This window comes from Pyxicephalus adspersus, chromosome 4 (genome assembly GCF_032062135.1).
Source record: "Pyxicephalus adspersus chromosome 4, UCB_Pads_2.0, whole genome shotgun sequence".
Lineage (NCBI taxonomy): Eukaryota > Metazoa > Chordata > Amphibia > Anura > Pyxicephalidae > Pyxicephalus > Pyxicephalus adspersus.
In genome coordinates this window covers 42,796,958-42,815,532 of record NC_092861.1, presented here as the reverse complement: position 1 = coordinate 42,815,532, position 18,575 = coordinate 42,796,958, and the positions used below count along the sequence as shown (strand labels likewise).

At 34.5% G+C, this 18,575-nt stretch overlaps 1 protein-coding gene across 21 annotated transcripts in view; it reads left to right on the top strand.

Moving 5' to 3' along the window:
- Positions 1–18,575, top strand: part of MBNL1 (muscleblind like splicing regulator 1) — a 133,860-nt gene that overhangs the window by 91,540 nt on the left and 23,745 nt on the right. For 13 of the 21 annotated variants that reach the window (XM_072407967.1, XM_072407965.1, XM_072407977.1 and 10 more), the window contains 3 exons: positions 10,957–11,127; positions 13,865–14,065; positions 17,020–17,304. In XM_072407967.1, coding sequence (XP_072264068.1) covers positions 10,957–11,127; positions 13,865–14,065; positions 17,020–17,304 — 657 coding nt within the window. The remainder of the gene's footprint in view (positions 1–10,956; positions 11,128–13,864; positions 14,066–17,019; positions 17,305–18,575) is intronic. The other 8 variants (XM_072407984.1, XM_072407983.1, XM_072407979.1 and 5 more) reach the window with 1 other exon arrangement.

The following is an 18,575-nucleotide window of genomic DNA, read 5'->3' as shown; positions in this document are numbered from 1 at the left end:
AAAAAAAAAAGATTGTGTTTTTAGATGTAGTAATAGTGTGGTAAATCTATAAGAGCAGAGGGGACTTTTTGACTACAGTCCTGCTTTAGGCCACACTGTAATGAGCCACATCCATTTTTGTTGTAGCACGTGCCTCTGTCTTACTAACATCTAACCTGTTCTTCCACAAATTTTTCTGTAAATTACTTCAGTTTAATTAGCTGTGTTTTGAGGCTATTTATTCAAATTACAATAATAGAGTAATGTAAGTACCATGGTACGATGACCATACTACAGCAATTTTATAGACTGTATACTGGATATAAGCACCAGTTCTATGAATGGACCATATGCTTAAAATGGATGGTTTGCAGATACTAAAATGACATATTTGTATGACATAACTGTCCATTTCTAACATTTGTGACCTGAATATTTGATACTTGATATTTACAGATGGAATAAAAGATCTGTTCATTCCGAAAGTTGGGATTTATCTAGACACTTTATTGACTCTCAGGAACAATATGCATCCTGCATGTGAGACAGGAAAAAATAGTATTAGTATTCAACAAAAAAGTAATAAACTAAGATGAACATTTGCAGACAATTAGGAAAAGTATGAAAATTAGTGCATTCAATTTACTATTCTTTATGGATTTATGTGTTTCTTTATATGTCTCTGTTTAACTACGGTAGGTAATTCCACAGATGCTATATTTAAATGCCACGAGCTGCTCTCAGAGCTTCAAATTAAAGCCTTCCCAGACCACATTCCTTGTTAAAAATAGAAGCTAAATATATTTCAAAAAATAAAAGTGATCTGGCTACAATGGGATACAGAGAGGTCTGGGTTTTGAAAATAACTGTGGAAGCTAGGGTATATTGTTTACACTGTCCCACATATAGCTGTGCATTCAAAGATATACAGGACTGCTTAAATGGAGGATAGTCATAAAAGAGTCAAACTGTGGGGTGAGCTTGCTAAACAAGGCTATTGTTACTTGTTCTGTTTAAAAGCTCAACGTTTGCTCTGGTAATAAACGTATATATGTTGTAAAACATACAGGAACCAAAAAGCAACATCAGGTGTACACTACCAGCATCATTTATTTACCTGAGAAATAAAGATGGCAAAAAGTTGCTTGTTAACTTCCCTTTTTATAAAATATTTGTTTGTTCTAAGGATAGGCATACTTTTGCCAAGTATGTTTAAGGCTTTAACTCTAGGCTTGCCTCTCCCATCCTTTATTGCCCCCCAGAGCCCATACTCCCACCACTTTCTCCGGCCAGATTTTTAACTCTTTTATACTTACATTTTTAAGATGTCTTTAAGCTGGTCATGTGAAGTACAAGGTCCTCAGACCTTTTAGGTGGTCCTTGAAGAATACAGAGAGTGGGGATGACTTGATTAACTCAGTGGAGATGCTCTAGTGCAGTGTTTCTCTATCAAGACTCCGTGGAGGTTGCTAGGGGTTTTTTGACTAATGGGCAATCTGTGTCTCTCATGGCATTTTCACTGGGACCAATGATCATTTTGGCTATCTGTATGGGTGAAATTCTTACCAATGTCTAGCAATGTAAGAGACATTCACTCACTGACCAGCTAATGTAATGATATTGTAGTTATATCAGGGGTTTCCAAAGACGGGAACCTTATTTCAAGGGTTCCTCCATGTTAGAGAGGTCGAGAAAGGTTTATGGTGCTTTATACTCAAAGAATATCCTCCGCTTTCTGGGTGTTATTTAATCCAGAATTGGGCTTTAAATCCACTTACTTTTTGATAATTGAATCAGTATCTTTGCTGGAAACCTACGCCAAGTGTCAATTACTCTTTAGATATAATAATACTTTAAAACATTTCACTTGAACTTTCCTTTTTGTCTGTTCGAGCACATGCCCCCATGTTCTTGATCACAGCTTCATATTGAAAAAAATACTCTCCCCAAACTCATCCACGCCCTGTATTTAAAAATGTAAGTCATGCCCTCTTTAATATTACCTTTTTCTAAGGATGAACTATAAAGGTACTTTACAACTTTTTAAATGTCCTATTATGTTACGTTCATTTGCAGTGAAGATTTTACCTTGCCATCTTTTAAATGAATTAATATTATATTCATATACGTTTGTTACTAAAAACAGCGATTTGCTAACTTCCATTATGAGTCCTCCAGGCAAAATATAAGTTAAAATGTATTGGGTAGGTCTACAAAACTTGACATCTCACTTAAAACAAATTATTAATTTAATTAAATTTAAGATTTATTTTTTTTTTATTTTTCTATGTTATTTGTTTTTTTTTTATCATTAGACAATTACTGTTTTGTTATTTTCAGATGCATTTGCAAATTCATTGAACTAATTGACATTCTAATTAGATTTTTTTATTTTTTCACTTGTTTTCCAGCAATTGGTTCTTCAACTTTTGATATATGTAGGAAGCTGCATTTGGTTTTAGCACACTTGTATTTTTGGGAGTTAGAGTGCAAGGAAATGCACCTGCAAACGTTCCATAATAATGTCCAAACTCACCAATATTTCCAGGGTGTCACAGAGTACTATTATTCTATGCGAAGGAAATGAAAGCACTTTTCTCTCTTCCCATCGGCATTTATAGAGAAATTGTTGCTCATCATTCTCCTTTCACCACCATGCAATACCTTACATAGTACTGTGCAAAATAAACTGTCACACCCTTTCTATGTACTTATCAGTTTAGCAGCATGTTTGTTCCTTGGTCTATCAGTAACTCATACTCCAGATTCTGTTTACAAAGCTGTCTCTATGGCTCATAAACAGAAAGAACAAGCTCTGTGGAGCTGGGGCAGGCTGGTGTACAGGGCTGGCCTGGATAGTTTACAATGATCAACTTTTATCTTGAAAGATCTGTAGTAATAATGAGAAAAGTGATGGTGTAGTTACCCTGCAAACTAAGCTACACTCACACTAAAGCAGTTAGCAGGGCTTAGTCCTGGTGACAAGTAGTTAAGCCCTAAAGATATAAAAGATACAAAATAAAACTTGTTCCATGGAAGGATCATGGATGTATTTATCCAAAAGCAGGACTTCATCTGTTCTATGGAGGAAATCTGAAAATGAAACATCCCAAAAGATAGTACAATTTGTTTTCAAATACTTCTTTTGCACATTTTTAGTCCGTCTGTCTCCATGTCAACATTTTTTAAGTGTATTTCAACACAGTAATTTTCCACAGTAACTAAATATTTATAAACTGAAGAAAAAGCAGGCAAGAGTGCAAAGTGCAGTTAAAGAAAAAAAAATAGTTAGCTGAATTGCTTTTGCATTCATTTTGACTTATATGGGGATGAAAATCAATTCTGAAACAAGAAAAGGTCCATGTGCCTAAGTTTATGTGAAATTCCATTCACTAGTGAATTACCTAGGTTTGTATTTGCAAAACATATCCAAAAGTCTTTATAAATTGGCACAGTTTATAAGCAGATTTTGTTGCTACTTTTCAATGATATGAAAAAAAAATTGGTCATGCGGTTGCTTAGAAAAAAAGCTATAGAAGGCAAACTATTTTCATTACTAATAGGTCTTCTGGCACTAGGATTGTCACCTGGTTGGTATTTTACTGATCTAACCTGTAGAAACTGGTCTTGTTGTCAATGTTATTATTAGGAAAAGGACCACAAGTCTGATATTTTTTGCCCACAAAACATAGCAACCTTGTTTCACAAAGATACCAAACTTTGTAACTGCTGGCTTCACCAATTGACTGAAGAACATATCAAGCCCTGGCTGTCAAACCAATCTGGCTTTGTTGTCACCTGGATAGCCTCTGCACTGAGCTACAGCACCCTTTTAGAACATGACCCATCTGTCACACTGATAGAGAAGTCCCATTGACTGTCCAGGATGAGCAACTTTCCCAGTGTAACCTGTAGAGACAAGCTGTCAATTCAACAACATGCTTCTGTACAGTAAAGCAGACAGCCAACCAGTGCAGAGACAAAAGGCTCCTGATGCAATTGTTTCTCCATTAACATGGTTCTAAAGGCAGAATTTTCTTCTTGTCCATGACTACTATCCTAACTTTTCTGAATCACAGTGTGGATGGGGTCATTATGTAGTTTCTCACTTTGGGTGGCAAATGATTTGGACACTGTTGGATAACTTAATGAACCTGTTTTAATTTTGGGGGCAGTTGATAACTAGTTGATCATATTACACATTTAGTGTTATTTAACTGGTATATTCTTAATTAGGCATTAGTGTGTGAGGTGCTTTAGTAATGGCTCTTTATTTACTTTGATTTACTCATGTATTTTTTTCCCGGTCTCTAATATCTATGGATATCTTCAGCGGTGTAAAATGACACTTTCATAATGTTTTAAAAGTGTGAACTTTTTTTAATGTAAATTATTACCAGGGCTAATATGCATTTCCTTTGTCAGTAGAAAAGGAGGACACAGCTTGGAATAATCATCTGTCCCTGAGCTATTAAAAATAGAATTTAAATGCAGACAATATAATTACTTGTTAGTCTAAAAGGATCATAGCAATTAAAATACTAGAGTGAAACTGAGAACAATGCATATTTCCTTTTGTTTGAGAACTTTATAGCATTTAATCTAGATGATTAAATATCACACTTTCTTTCCTATAGCATAGTATAATATTAAACACATAAATCTATCGAAATAATAATTTCAATGGCACTGAAGTTATTTAATCATAATCTGAAATGAATAAATTTGATAAACTCATTTAGTTACAGCAGATTATTTTGCTCCAGGGCTATATGCACCAAAGCATCTATCTCATTCCTGACTAGTGCTGCCTGGTATTAAGTGTTAAAATGAATGTTTAAGTTTAGAAATCATTAAAACAGAACTTTTAGAATTGGAAATGTAAAGATGAACTACACAGATTTTTATGCTTTACATGTCTCCTTCAGAAGTTGCCTCTTTTAATTTCCTTATTCAAGGAGAGAATATGAACAATAATCGTATTTTTGATCTTCAATACACTGGGCCTGATTTATCAAAACTCTTCAAAACTGGAGAAGATCAATGGGAGCAGCTGGGTGATTCTGCAAACCTGGAATGGATCTGGTCCTGGACAAAAATGTGTCAAATTTTTTAAAGAAATTAATTCCAGTTTTGTTGGATCACCCAGGTTATTCCATCATGACTATCTTTTCCAATCTTGGAGATCTTTATTAACCAGGCCAATGGGTCATTGGAAGCTATTTTGTATACCCCTGTAATGGTAACTTTGCATTTCCTCTAATTTTCTGTCCTGATGACAGTGGTCTGTATAATAACACAATTAAGCCTCAGCAATGCCCCAAAATTGAGGGTAAACAGCTTTTTTTCATTTGCATTTACTGTGCAAAAATATATGCTTTGTATTAGCAAAAAAGAGCTCAATTTGTAAAACAGGAATTTGACATTACCTTAAACATTCCCTGGTGGGAATTAATTACTGCCGTTAAAACACCTGGACTTGGAAGAGCCCTAAAACTACTTTTCTATTTAGCATCAGTTAAAATAGATTTTTTTATTACATAGGAAATAAAATGCTTCATACAAAACAATATTGTGAAAAGAAAGCCTAGTTTGTGTGCATTGCTTTGGTATATTAAGTAATGACAAAGTTATGGCTCCTATGTCTTTTTTTCTTTTTTTTTGCAGCATTGATATGCAGATACCCCTGTCACCTCCACAGACCTTCTTCCTTTTTAGGGATTGCAAACATTTCATCCAAGTGGTTTCGATTAAGAAAAGAAAAACTGTATTGCTTTGCCAGTCCTAAAGTCTGCACAAGCATTTGCAAATGCCTAAAAATCCTATCAGTTACTGGCTGCTAATGCTCCTGTGCACCTACTGATTGCCAGGATTTTACCTGAGCAGCAAATGCCGCATTTTTTACAGCTTTTTTGTTGGGACACCTAATTTGCATAGCAATGGACGCAAAGAATATGCTACATTATATATTTTTCTGTTAATGTGCTATTGATTTTGTGATGTTCAATACACAATACAATTTTAGAGGAACAGGAATTTAAGCTGCCATTTTCCACCCTTTGGGGTAACTGTACTATCTTGGTGAAGAAAACTTTGACCTGGTTTTCACCATTTATTTCAAATTTCAAGCTACTTTAGATTTAATAGGGGAAGAAGCCTTATCAAGTATTATTACTTATTATTACTTTGTTCCCCATGTAAGCAAAAAGATATAATTACTATAATGTATACTGTAAAAGTAATGTGGATACAGAATGAAAACAGAACAAATATGTCCCTCTATTTAGCAATATTTAAAATGATATTTGTTGTTTTAATAAATTATTATACAAAATAAAAAAATTGTTGTATATTAAACATGATGCTAATAATACACAAAAACAAATGCCCATGTACTTTTTCTATTATGCTGATCATGTTGTACTATTTAGAAATCCTGTTTGGACAAATAACCCAGGAAGATAAACTGATACATTTGACCTGTTTGTGTACTTGTGAAATCCTTGCCCTCAGTACATACAAGAAATGTGCACAGCGTGCTGTTGACTTTATTTACGCTTCCAGTGAAACACAACTGACAAAGGAAGTTCTTGCTTAACAACCAACTGCTGCCTGAGAGCCAGACTGAATGCTCAGTGCTATGGCCTTTATGCCCCCTGCTGCTTCATGCAAATTGCTACTTAACCTTTACATGGAAGAAATTATCAGCTGTTCTGCCACTGTCTGTGTTGATAACAAGGTGATGCTGTTGTGTAGTACTGTACTGACAAAGTCCTGTCAAAGCATTAAAATGAACATACATGATTGGAATACAGATTCGAATAGAAGCTAGAACAGTTGGAGGGCACACAATGTGTGGGTATATACTGTATTGAGTAAAATGTGTATATATGTATGTATATGTATGTGTGTGTGTGTATATATATATATATATATATATATATATATATATTGGATTATATATATAAGATATGTAAGGTATAAGTATTGCCTTTGTCTATTGTGTAGTTGTGCTGGGCTGTAGCTGTTTGTATGTCAGCACAGCCCGGGACCTTTCTTGCTTTTTAGCTTCCCTTTAACAGATTGAAGTCTAATGGCTCACTGCCTGCTCCTTGCCCTTCTCTTGTAGATCCATGGTTTCCATTGCAATGCAGGGTTTCTGGGATCTGTATTGTGGCATCCAATATTCGTCCTATTTAGGGTGTTATATCATGTCATATCACACCTGACTGACCATTCTAACAACTGAATTCAGAGATGAGAAATAAGAACAGCTGTAATGATTGTCTTTGGTTTACTTGGGTTTAGTTGCTTGTTATTCACTTGATGGCTGCAGTAAACATTTGTTTAATTTAGGACTTCCTGACCTGTCCCGTTTATTTGTTAAATGGAGATAAGTGTAACCGTCTGTGAATATGACTACTTTTCCATTAGCCACTACTGACTGTATAAGCATATCTGAATAAAATGACATTATGCTCACGTTACAGTTATACTATCTCTCCACTTTGCTTTACAATAATGAATGTTATCAAATATGGAGTAAAATATAGGATGAGAGGAGTTAGGTTCCCCCCAGAAAAAGTGTTGAGCAAAACTATGTGGTGTTGCTGTTACACTCTCGCATACAGGACCTGCCTCTTTCACAAGCATCCAGACTATCCCCAAAAGTCTTGGAGCCATTACCTTTACTACTACTAGTATAGCTACTGATACTCTGAATACAACTTATATAAAAAACCCTTGGCAGTTACTTTCCTCATGTTTACCTGCATTTACCAGGTATGCACCAAACAGCAACAATACTCTTACTGGGATCCTCTCTGTGCACATTTCTAGAACAAGGTCCCCATTTCTGTTTATCTTTGCACTAGCAACCGAAAAGCGTACAGTTCTTAAGCTTAAGTTCCCCTGAGAAAGCACAGAAAGGCCAAACGTGTTGGTGGTGCATAAGACATATACGGTAAATAGGCTAGAGCAATTTTGTCTAGTGTATATACCTCAGCCTGGTGACACAAAAACTAGACTGGATATATGTTCAAATGATGTATGTACAATAATTATGTATGAATTTTGAACCATATCAATACATAATTATTGATTTTACCTAAAACTTGGGAGCTGAAAGTTTTTTCTTTCCCCTTTTTTTGAAGTTGAAGTTAGAAGGTATTAAGTGTGTAGGATCCTATATGGACTTACATGCTTTAGACTGCCCTAGAGAAGAAGCCTCAGCTGAGATGAAAACACGCTTTTCTTGCTGTAGCCAGGGCCCTGGTCTAAAAAGCTGCATAATGCTGCTGTAATTTAATTACACACAGGGTGGTTGTTTAGCAGAGCCTGGGCTTGCAGCCTAAATGTTGTTGATGTGATGGCAAAAGAAAAACATCATATGATAGCCGTCTGTGCTTTCCCCTCTCGCTTTCATATTCCTGCTGATTAAGTTTCTGAGCTACCCTATTCTGGCAGCAGCCTGACTCTTACCATCCCCAGAATCCTCCCTTTGATTTTCTGGCATGCTAAGCATGACTGCGAACTAGTGACGGTGATCACAGTTAGGATAAATTGTAATTGAGCAATTATATTGAGTCTTCATTTGTTCTGCAGCTTGGGATATGACCTTTTGCTTTTTAACAAATCAATTTTAAATAATCACATATATTTTTTTAATCATGGGAATGCGTGTCGATTTCCTGAATATTGAATTGACCTACATTTGCTAAAACCACATTTTCTTGTATTTTTAAAGGCACAGGTGTTTTTATGATGCATGCAGGGTTTTTATATAAAGAATTGAGGCTGTGATAAAACTCATATATGTATCTGACACATCTACAGAAAATCATTTGACGAAAACACTGTAGGAAGGCTATTACTATATTTCCTAATACACTGAATAATAAAGCAATGAAATTGTGGAGACCAGAGCTCAAAAAAGAGAACAAATAGTGTTTTGTATTCATTTATCTGATTTTTTTTAGGACTGTATTATCACTTGGAACTTTAGGATCCTTTTCAAACTTTTACAGGGGTAATTTTTTAGAGCTTTTCTCAAAAGAAAAAAAAATAAAATGTTGTTAAAGTCACTCTCCTAGTTACACAAACCACATAGTGACTTATTTACCACCGCACCACCACCACCATTTCTCTTTGATGGTCATGGGTGTAAAGTATGGTTTTATGCAAAATAAATATTAAATGAAAGGGTAAATAAACAGTAATAAAACATCAGTTTACAAACACATACCTTAGGAAAAATGTCAAATAATATTGTTCTGTAACAAAAAAAATATAGGTAAAAATTCCCTTTAATATATATCTATCTGTCTGTCCATCTGAGAGAGAAATGTTGTTGCTATTAGCTCATGTACCTGACTTGTCCAAGTTGGAACACTTTATCATTGTTATTAACCTCTTTGCACTGTGTGATAGATGAGCACATTGGCAATTTAGATGTGCTTTCAGACTGAAGACATTACTGCTCTGGGTGGGTATAGATTTTTTGTCAGAAGTATTGCTTTTTTGGCTGGTTTCAACAACGGCATGACAAAGCATTAATGTCTTTTCAACATTACATGCACGTTCAGATATAAAGATGGCTGTTGTGATGAACTGGGGGCAGCTCAGTCCCGGAATTATTTATTTTGATTTTTTTGTAAATTTTATTTGCAAATAGATAGTAAACAGACATGCAGTGTACAAATGTATTGGCCTGCAAGGCTTTAGCAGAAGCATAGACAACCTATAATGCTCCAGATTTCGTGGAAGACTGAACACCAAGCACACAACAAAGAATGGCCAAGTCTAAAGGTTAGAAGTATGTAACCACAGATTCTTCAACACAAAAGTGCGCTTAGAGTATATGTAAACCATGTATGACACCTTGCAAGGGACTTTTCACTTAGCTAAATGAGGCTCTGCTGACTTCAGACAGCCATTTATGTACGTTTTCTTGCATGTCAAGTAATTTTTATGGCATTAAGGGCTCTTTCACAAATGACGTGTGAAACGGCACAGCTGGCAACTCCCTGCCACAGCCACAGTGCAAATCTTCAAAACCATGCAACCAAGAGCAACTTGTTCTTGAAATCTACACTGCAATTTGCTTGGCCACCGCCGTATACAGCCTCATGCACAAAATGGTTCCCAACCTTTCCATTGACTTAAAGTTAGGATTATTCTGTGGCTTACCGCCGGTTTAAGTGAAAATTAACTAACAGAGTGATAATTTCCTTTGCTGGAAGAACAGTTTAAACTCATTTAGTAAATCAACCCACTTGTGTCACAAATGTACTGATCTCTGACTCTATACATGTGACAAGTTTGGAAACCTAAAATTCTTTAGATGTAATCAGTATGCCCATTAAAAATACAGTACAGTAGAATAAATTAACTGTCTACCCGTTTATAGGGGTTCTAGGGCCAAGAACTTTAGTTTTATCTATCTGCTCTATCTGCATCTGTTGATCTTAGCATTTTGAGACCAATACATCACAATTGGATGAGCGGCAGATTATAGTGGATAAAGCTTTTGTAGTATGGGCTCTAAGTAATAACTTTTAGACAAGCGCATGGATATATTGTACTATTAAAAGTGATATCAAAGTGACAGCTAGTTGGGATAGCTAGGCAGGATGTCATTTATGAGTTTGGAAACAATCCATTCTTTTTTTATCACCTTATAAGTAAATATATTCAGTTTCAATGGCTAGCTAAAATGTTGCCGTATCTGATTACTGATATAATAAAGAAAGTTTTGCATCAACCGGTTTATATTTATGTTATTACTCCATGAAAGAAAAATACTTATTTATACATGGTATGTGGATAGAACAAACAGGTGATATACATTATATTTTCATGCTGTTCACAAATGGATAATTTACGATAGGAAATTTATGTTTTGTTTTTCCACATCCTATGAGCACACAGAAATTATACCAATTTATACTGACAGCTTCTTGTTTTTCTTTTCCCAAGGGTCGTTGTTCAAGGGAGAATTGTAAATATCTCCATCCGCCACCACATTTAAAAACACAGTTAGAGATAAATGGACGGAATAACCTGATTCAACAAAAGAACATGGCCATGCTGGCCCAGCAAATGCAGATAGCAAATGCAATGATTCCTGGTACTCAGCTCCAGCCTATGGTAAGTGGGAAAGATGTAATAGAACCTGGCTTTTTTTTCTGGTTACTTATGTGTATTTCTGTGAATGTCCTGCTTATTAGAACATGTATACAACATCCATGTTTAGATAAAAATACACACATATTTAAATTGCAATAATGTGTATACTTATATGCACAGCATTGGGCAAAACAATACACTTACACAAAACTGTGTACAATAGTAATTTCCATATTGCAATGATAAAGCTGACCATAGAAAAGCTGTACTTTTAGATTTTACTGTTTAATATTAATAATAATAATAATATTAATAATAATAATAATAATAATAATAATAATAATAATAATATTATTAACAAAAATAATGCCTTTTGAATGTCTAACATAATTCACCACATATTGGGAGAACTAATAACATCTTCTACTTTTTTGTCAATTAATTCTTTATACAGTATTTCAAGTGCAAGATAATCACTATTACAGGGGACAGTATGAGGCTCCAGCTACAAGGCAGAACTGTTAAATTTTACTAAACCAAAATGGTTTAAGCTCTCCGAGGCAAGAGAAGATACACTTTCATCAGTGAAGCTGGGTGATCCAGCAAACCTGGAATGTATCTGGTCCAGGATTGAAAACATTTGCTAGCCAATAGCAAATGACTTTGAAGAAATCCACTCCATGTCTGTTGGATCACCCAGCTTCACTGATGAAAGTGTATCCTCTTCAGCCTTGGAGAGCTTTAATAAATCAGGCCCAATGTAACAGTTCTAACTCAAAAGTCTAATTTATTTATTTTATATTAATATAAAATAATAATAATAATAATATAGAATATTGCTGTTTCTTTTGGTGAGGCTTACCCTCTGGTTGTTCTGGTGACCAATAAGTTACAGGAAATAAATTTGTAGTTGTAACCATAACACAAACTAAGTCTACATATTGTAGATGTGGACATATCCTCCTAGGACAACATTCTCAAAGGAGAATTCTCATTTTGGAGTTGTCCTTTTATGTGCCTGTGGGATTGAATCCCTCCTGGTTGCCTAGGATTTTCTTTTTTTTACACTTATGGGTAAATGGGCATAAAAACATTGTTGGATTATAATGTGCTCCTTTCACTAGTAAGCTGTGTCTCTATGCACCTCCCTTGTGCACATTCAAAACCGGTGCCTGAGGTCAGTGGGACTGATGTCTATAGGTATATATGAAGGTTGTACGATGCCAATGTTTAGGTCCTAAATTAGTAGGGCATACTGCAAGTACATTTTGTAATCAATGGTAAAAATTGTAAAGTAATAAACCACTGCTGGAATAAATATTACGGAAAATTAGGGTAGGCTATGAATGGGAGAGTCTACTGATTAGTCTTCTATGATTTATATTTATTTTTATTATTAGAGTGCAGTATTCTACTGTTCCTCTTTGAATGCATTTCCAGTATCCAATGATAAATCTATGAGCAAGCATTTTACAAAGGACCATCCAAAAGGTCATCATAGCTTCAGCTTTGTTTACTCGGGATGTGTCATTATGGTATGCACAAAGCATCACAACATCCCTAACAATTTCAGTTGTCAGTAAAGATTTCATGGTAACAAAAAATTCATCAGAAATTCAATAGGCTCATTTTATTTAGGCTACTTTGTAACTATTCATCTTTAATATATATGCAATAAAATAAATAAAAACATAGTAAAAATTAAATAAAAAAACTTGATAGATATATTTGTTTTTTAAATAATGTAATTGTGAGTTCTGTGCAGTATTTACTTCCATGATATATATGTTCAAGTATTTTAAAAGACGCACACAACTATCATGGTTGTAACTTGCAATAAATGTTTAATTCTTTAAAAAAAAAAAGTATGCCCTAGAAGTAAAAAAAAGTGACATAAAAATCAGTTTATAAACTAAAGTTACAAGAAAATACGGTATATCATGCAAACCCCATTACAGGTTTCCATTAAATTATCATATAGGTATTAGTTTTCATATTTATACTTCTGTGTAGTGAAGTAACTGGATACAAGCATAACCAGCAATTTCTTTTGATTGTAAGGGGTTAGGTGCTAATACCCCATGCCATCTGTCTACCTCCTCTATTTACTTATATGGTAAATCCATAGGGAATAGGGATTTGAGGTCCTTGGGTTATATTTTTCTATCAATATTCACTATTAAGGGCATGTTGGGAGATTTTTTTTTAAGTTTCAATACACAGTATTTATTCGTCTTTACCTAACTAGCCCAGAATATTATTAGGTAAACCAAGTATTACAGCTGCCACATTAAAATCTGAAAAATCCATGGGAAATTTTCTGTGTGATTGGAGTTATGGTTAAATCCATTTATTTATTACAGGTAAATGAGCCATATATTAGAATTTCAGGTCGGATATACTTTTAAACCCAATAGTATATACATATCCAGGTTAGTGAAAATTGAAGGCTGTACCCATTAAGAGTGATCAAATTAGCCTGACTTCATAAATAAAAAAAACATGAAAACATAGCCTGAAACATAAATAAAAAAGCCTAATGTAATTGTATATGAGGAGGATTTGCCCACTATAAAACTCACCTAGTATACAAACATTTTTAAAAGAGTTAGTCATACTGAGATGTATACTGTCATAATTTAAATCTTGTCTCATTTTCCAAAATGGCTACTCATACCATCTATACAAGTGAATTCCACATGAAGCAATCGATTTATTGTTTAGAGTGATCTTTTTTGCAATGTATTATCTTTTTCAGCCAATGTTTTCAGTTGCACCAAGCCTAGCCACGAATGCAACGGCAGCCTTCAACCCATACCTGGGGCCTGTCTCTCCAGGTCTTGTACCTGCTGAAATCCTTCCTACTGGACCTATGCTCATTGCTGGGAGCCCCGGAGTGGCTGTACCAACGGCCGCAGCAGCTGCTGCACAGAAGTTAATGAGAACAGACAGATTAGAGGTATGGCTTTTGTGTAATATCATTTACCATGTGTTGCCTACATATAAAAACATATGCAAGCCTTGCTCTCTGCTTTCTCGGTTAGCTACATTAAATGAATAACCCCTGAACAACAATAAAAAAAAATCACTTTTATAAGAAAAGTCACTGCTAGAATAGTGTCACAAAATATCTCAGTCAAATAATTTACTCTGCTCATTAATTGTTAATCTTTACCTTCATTAACTCCCAGTGTGCTATTTAGAGTTTACATTCCTGGTTGACCTAATTATACGATACTACAATTTATGCAGAGTTCTGGTGCATTTTAATTGCTTTTGCTTAGTGTTATCTATTCCTTAATGTGAAAAAGCTAACGACATTAGTTGCCAGGTAATGGCAACCATTATAAAAACAGCAGAAATTTTAAATATGACATTTTTAAAGAAACCAATCTACCTATGCTTAGCAACAAAAAAAAATTATATAATTTAGGTAATTTATTTAACATTTACAGGGTTATTTGCCCATATGTAACAAAAAGTGGATATGCTGCCATAGCAGTTGTCCATATATTGCGCATGGCAGTCTAAAAGGACCATGAATAGGCTATGTTTTTTTTTGGGCAGCAATCTGTTCCTGCTCTGACAGCCCTACCAATATTATCATGACTAAAGGCATAACTAAAATACACACACAGCACCACCAGTGATTTACGTGCCCCTCTTCTATTTATCATGAAAGTCATTATTTAAATGAACAGGTGATGTATCATGTGAAAGACTTAAACAGCATTTTATTTTTAGCAAATAGTCCATATTACGTACATCATTTTCAGGTGTCTTCTTATTAATGCATATTTACTATATACATTTATTTAAATCTAAACATCAGTGGCTTGATGCAAATTCCTTTGGGGTAATAAGGAATAAATGTAGCAAAGAACATAACTAGGTCAAGACTAATACAATAAATTGGCAATTTTTACCTTTTTTGCTAGCGAAAATAAGAGAGAATGACAAATAAATAAACAAAATAACAAGTAAGGATGGAAATAAATTGGATACAAACTATTGTGACATCTTTACTCTTTATAAAAAAGTACAAAGATACACCTATGGACCACTGATAGCAATCATTAGCCAACAAGCGATTAAATGTTTGCTTCAGAAGTTTCATACAGTGACTGATGACACAAATAAAGGTTCATTTACTTCCTTTGAGTACTTCAGTTTTCTTCTGTTATTTTTAATGTAATAATGAAAAAATAATGCCCTCAATGTCCTAATTAAACCTAAAAAGTATTTATGTAAAGCATGCAAGGAACATTAATTCTGCTGTCTTTTGGTGTATCCCGAGAGAGTTCACTAAGGTGACTGTGCATATGTTTTTGATGTTAGTGCCATGGAGTAGTCTTCTATGCCCTTGCTTTTTAAGCTTGTTGGTGCTAAGAGAGAACTCATTAAGTGTTTCTGCTTTCATTCAATGTTTAGCTGGAAGCAGCCTGCTCTCACTTCTTTCATGTATTCTTTTTCCAGATCTCATATTATCAATATGTTCTTCCTTGTAATGCAAATATGTTTTTCCTTCTTCATAACCATAGTACACCAGTGGATCATTTGTACTCACCACCAGCTCTTGCTAATGCAGCATTATCCATCAGCTTTTCTCCTGCTGTCACTTCTTCTTTCTTGAATAAAGGCTTGGAGAACATTTGTGAGAAGTTCAGTATTTTTACAGGACTTCATCACATTTTCTTGTCTTTGTTACATTCTTTTCTTTTTTCTTATATTTCTCATTTACCAAAGCGAGAAAAGTCTTCATAGAAGAAATTTTGTCAAACTAAAAAAAAAAAGAACACAAATAACTACTAATTTTATGTTGTTAGTCAACCCACAACTGGCTGGTTACTTCACACAGCATGCATAAACTGTGAGATTTCTGCACATGGTGTCCCAAAGCTACTCAACTGTTGCAAGCATTTATTTTGGATTACAGAGAAGGAAGCCCACCTACTAGAGCAAAATGAGTGTACCAGCAGAGTGTAGGAAGCATACCTGAGAACTCTAAATGGAATTTTAAACAACTAGATTCTACAAGAGATGAAAATAATTTAGCTGGAGATTTATCACACCAACATTCACTGACCTAAAATATTAGTATTAGGTAGACTGTTTCTACCTAGACTGTTTAGTAAATTTTTAAGCAGATATGGTTTTATTCTCTTAATATATTAATATATAATTATATTAGTATATAATATAATTTATAATGTATTATATATGGTTGTGTTTTACTGTAATTCACTTAACTGTGGTGTTCCAAATAAAAAGGTCTTAAAACACCAGATATAAAATGTCTTTATACAGTAGACAAGATACAATCATAATTATAATAATCACATAATATCCTTTTATTATATACTAAGAAAGACACAGAAAAAACATTTATGCCCATAAAACATGTACTGTAAATTCCATGTTGTGTATTATATAGACGCTAAACTGTTGAATATTCAAACTTGTTTTATTTCCCAAAACAGTGTAATCATAATTAGCAACCAGGGAATCAGGTTGTGTTATGGTGTGGTCTGATCCATACTTTGTCCATCACATTTTAGGTGTCTTGTAGATCTTGCAATCATTTTCGAAGTTATAAACAGAAAACATTTATTTAATTTGTTGTGCGATGAGTTCCCTAATTCTTATTCAGTTAATAGTTTGAAGTAAACCAGGCCATTTTTTTATGTATAATTAATACAATTAAATAATTTTTGAAAGCTATCCTTAGGTTTGACCAGCTTCATCTGCCTTCTTCCATGCTTTGTATGTACTGCATTTTCTAATTTGCAATTTTCCCTTGCCATGACATGCCTCTGCATTTTCGGCCGCAGGCTAGGTATAAGCACTCTTTGACTATGTTGATGGTGAAGGGACTGGCTGGGATGGAAACTGAAGTCCTCTTTTTATTCACAGGCCAGCTACAATCAGGCAGCTGCAGTGAGAGCTTCCCCACGTTGTCAATCCAATGACCTCAACCCCGATGTGGAGGGAGCACCCTCTTTATGGGTCAGAGGTAGTTCAGTCTCCATGCCAGCTCAATCCTGGGCCTCTCCTGAGCAGAGACTGCCTGTTGTGCCAAATTATGTGTGGTGGTTTTGTGATGTGGACTCCTGCCCTCTGGGAACTGAGCTGAGACCAGCAAACTCATTTCACTTAGGACATCAAACTGGATTTGACCCCCGGTCCCAGAAGAGAAAGGCGAGTGTTTTTCACCATGCCCACTGCTCCATACAATGTCTAACATTCAACATTATGGACAATCTTTCCATGCACAGCAGTTACAGTGAACTCCTTTAACTCTCGTTTCTATTCTGTCCTGTATTGTATTGTACTTTTAATAATCCCACTCTTTCCATATCTGCTTTAAACATTTCTATCATGTATTCCTTTGCCTCCATCAATAACAAACATTTTATTCATAAGTACAGTTCTAGAAAGTTTTCCTTTTGCTAATCATTTACTGTTTTCTTTCTCTCAGTTTACTATGTTGCATTCCATTTTCCCTGTAGCACAAATGTATTTTTTTATTGAAGCATGTTTATAGATTTGTTTTTATTTTTTACATATTTGGATATTGGACAGCGAGTTATGGAGCCCAACATTCCATGGTTGATTAGAATTTAGCTCCAAACAGTTTATAATCAACCTAGCCTTTTTTTCTTTATTAACTTAAGTCAAACTTCAGCTTCATTTACCATTCCAGGGTTACCAAAACCTTTGCAAGCATTTTGCAAAATATATTTTAAATTCCTATCTTTTTTGTGCTTTGAAGGTAACAGACTTTTTTTAAATTGGTTATTTAGTATAATCATTAGCTTCACTTTAAAATAAGAAAACCCTTTATATATTTTAGTTTATTTCCCTTCTTGAATTAATCTTACAGAATGACATGTAACAGCAAAGCAGGGAAAATATTACATTGCAATATGTCCTTTAAGATCATGTTACTTAACCATTAAGGAAATACAAATTTTATTGACTTTTTTATTACTCTAGATGAGCATATGTAAGATAAATTTGTTTCCTGTCTATTTTTCTTTCCCTCAGAATAGCTGGTACTAGATATGGTCTTGGCTAAAAATAGTGATATAAAACTTTCAGTCTGACAACTTGGTGTGTTCTCAGTTACATTGATCTTGCCAGGAGATCTTCTGCTTACTGTGTCTGCTGGCTTAAAACGTAAAACTATAAATACAGTTCATGGCCTTCCCATTATATACATTCATATTTAACACACCAGTAATTTCCTCAAACTCAGTCATATTGTAGTTATACAGAATGTGTTCTTGTAATCAAACGTGGCTCAGGAAATCTTTGTTTACTTTTCTGTATAATATGAATAGTTACACTATATCATGGCACCAGTATGAATAGACAATCGTTCCATTAAATTAACTCAGGAAGACAGAATAAACTGGAGCTCTTTGACAGTCCACATTCCTCTGCAGCTCCTAAATTATGTTATGAAT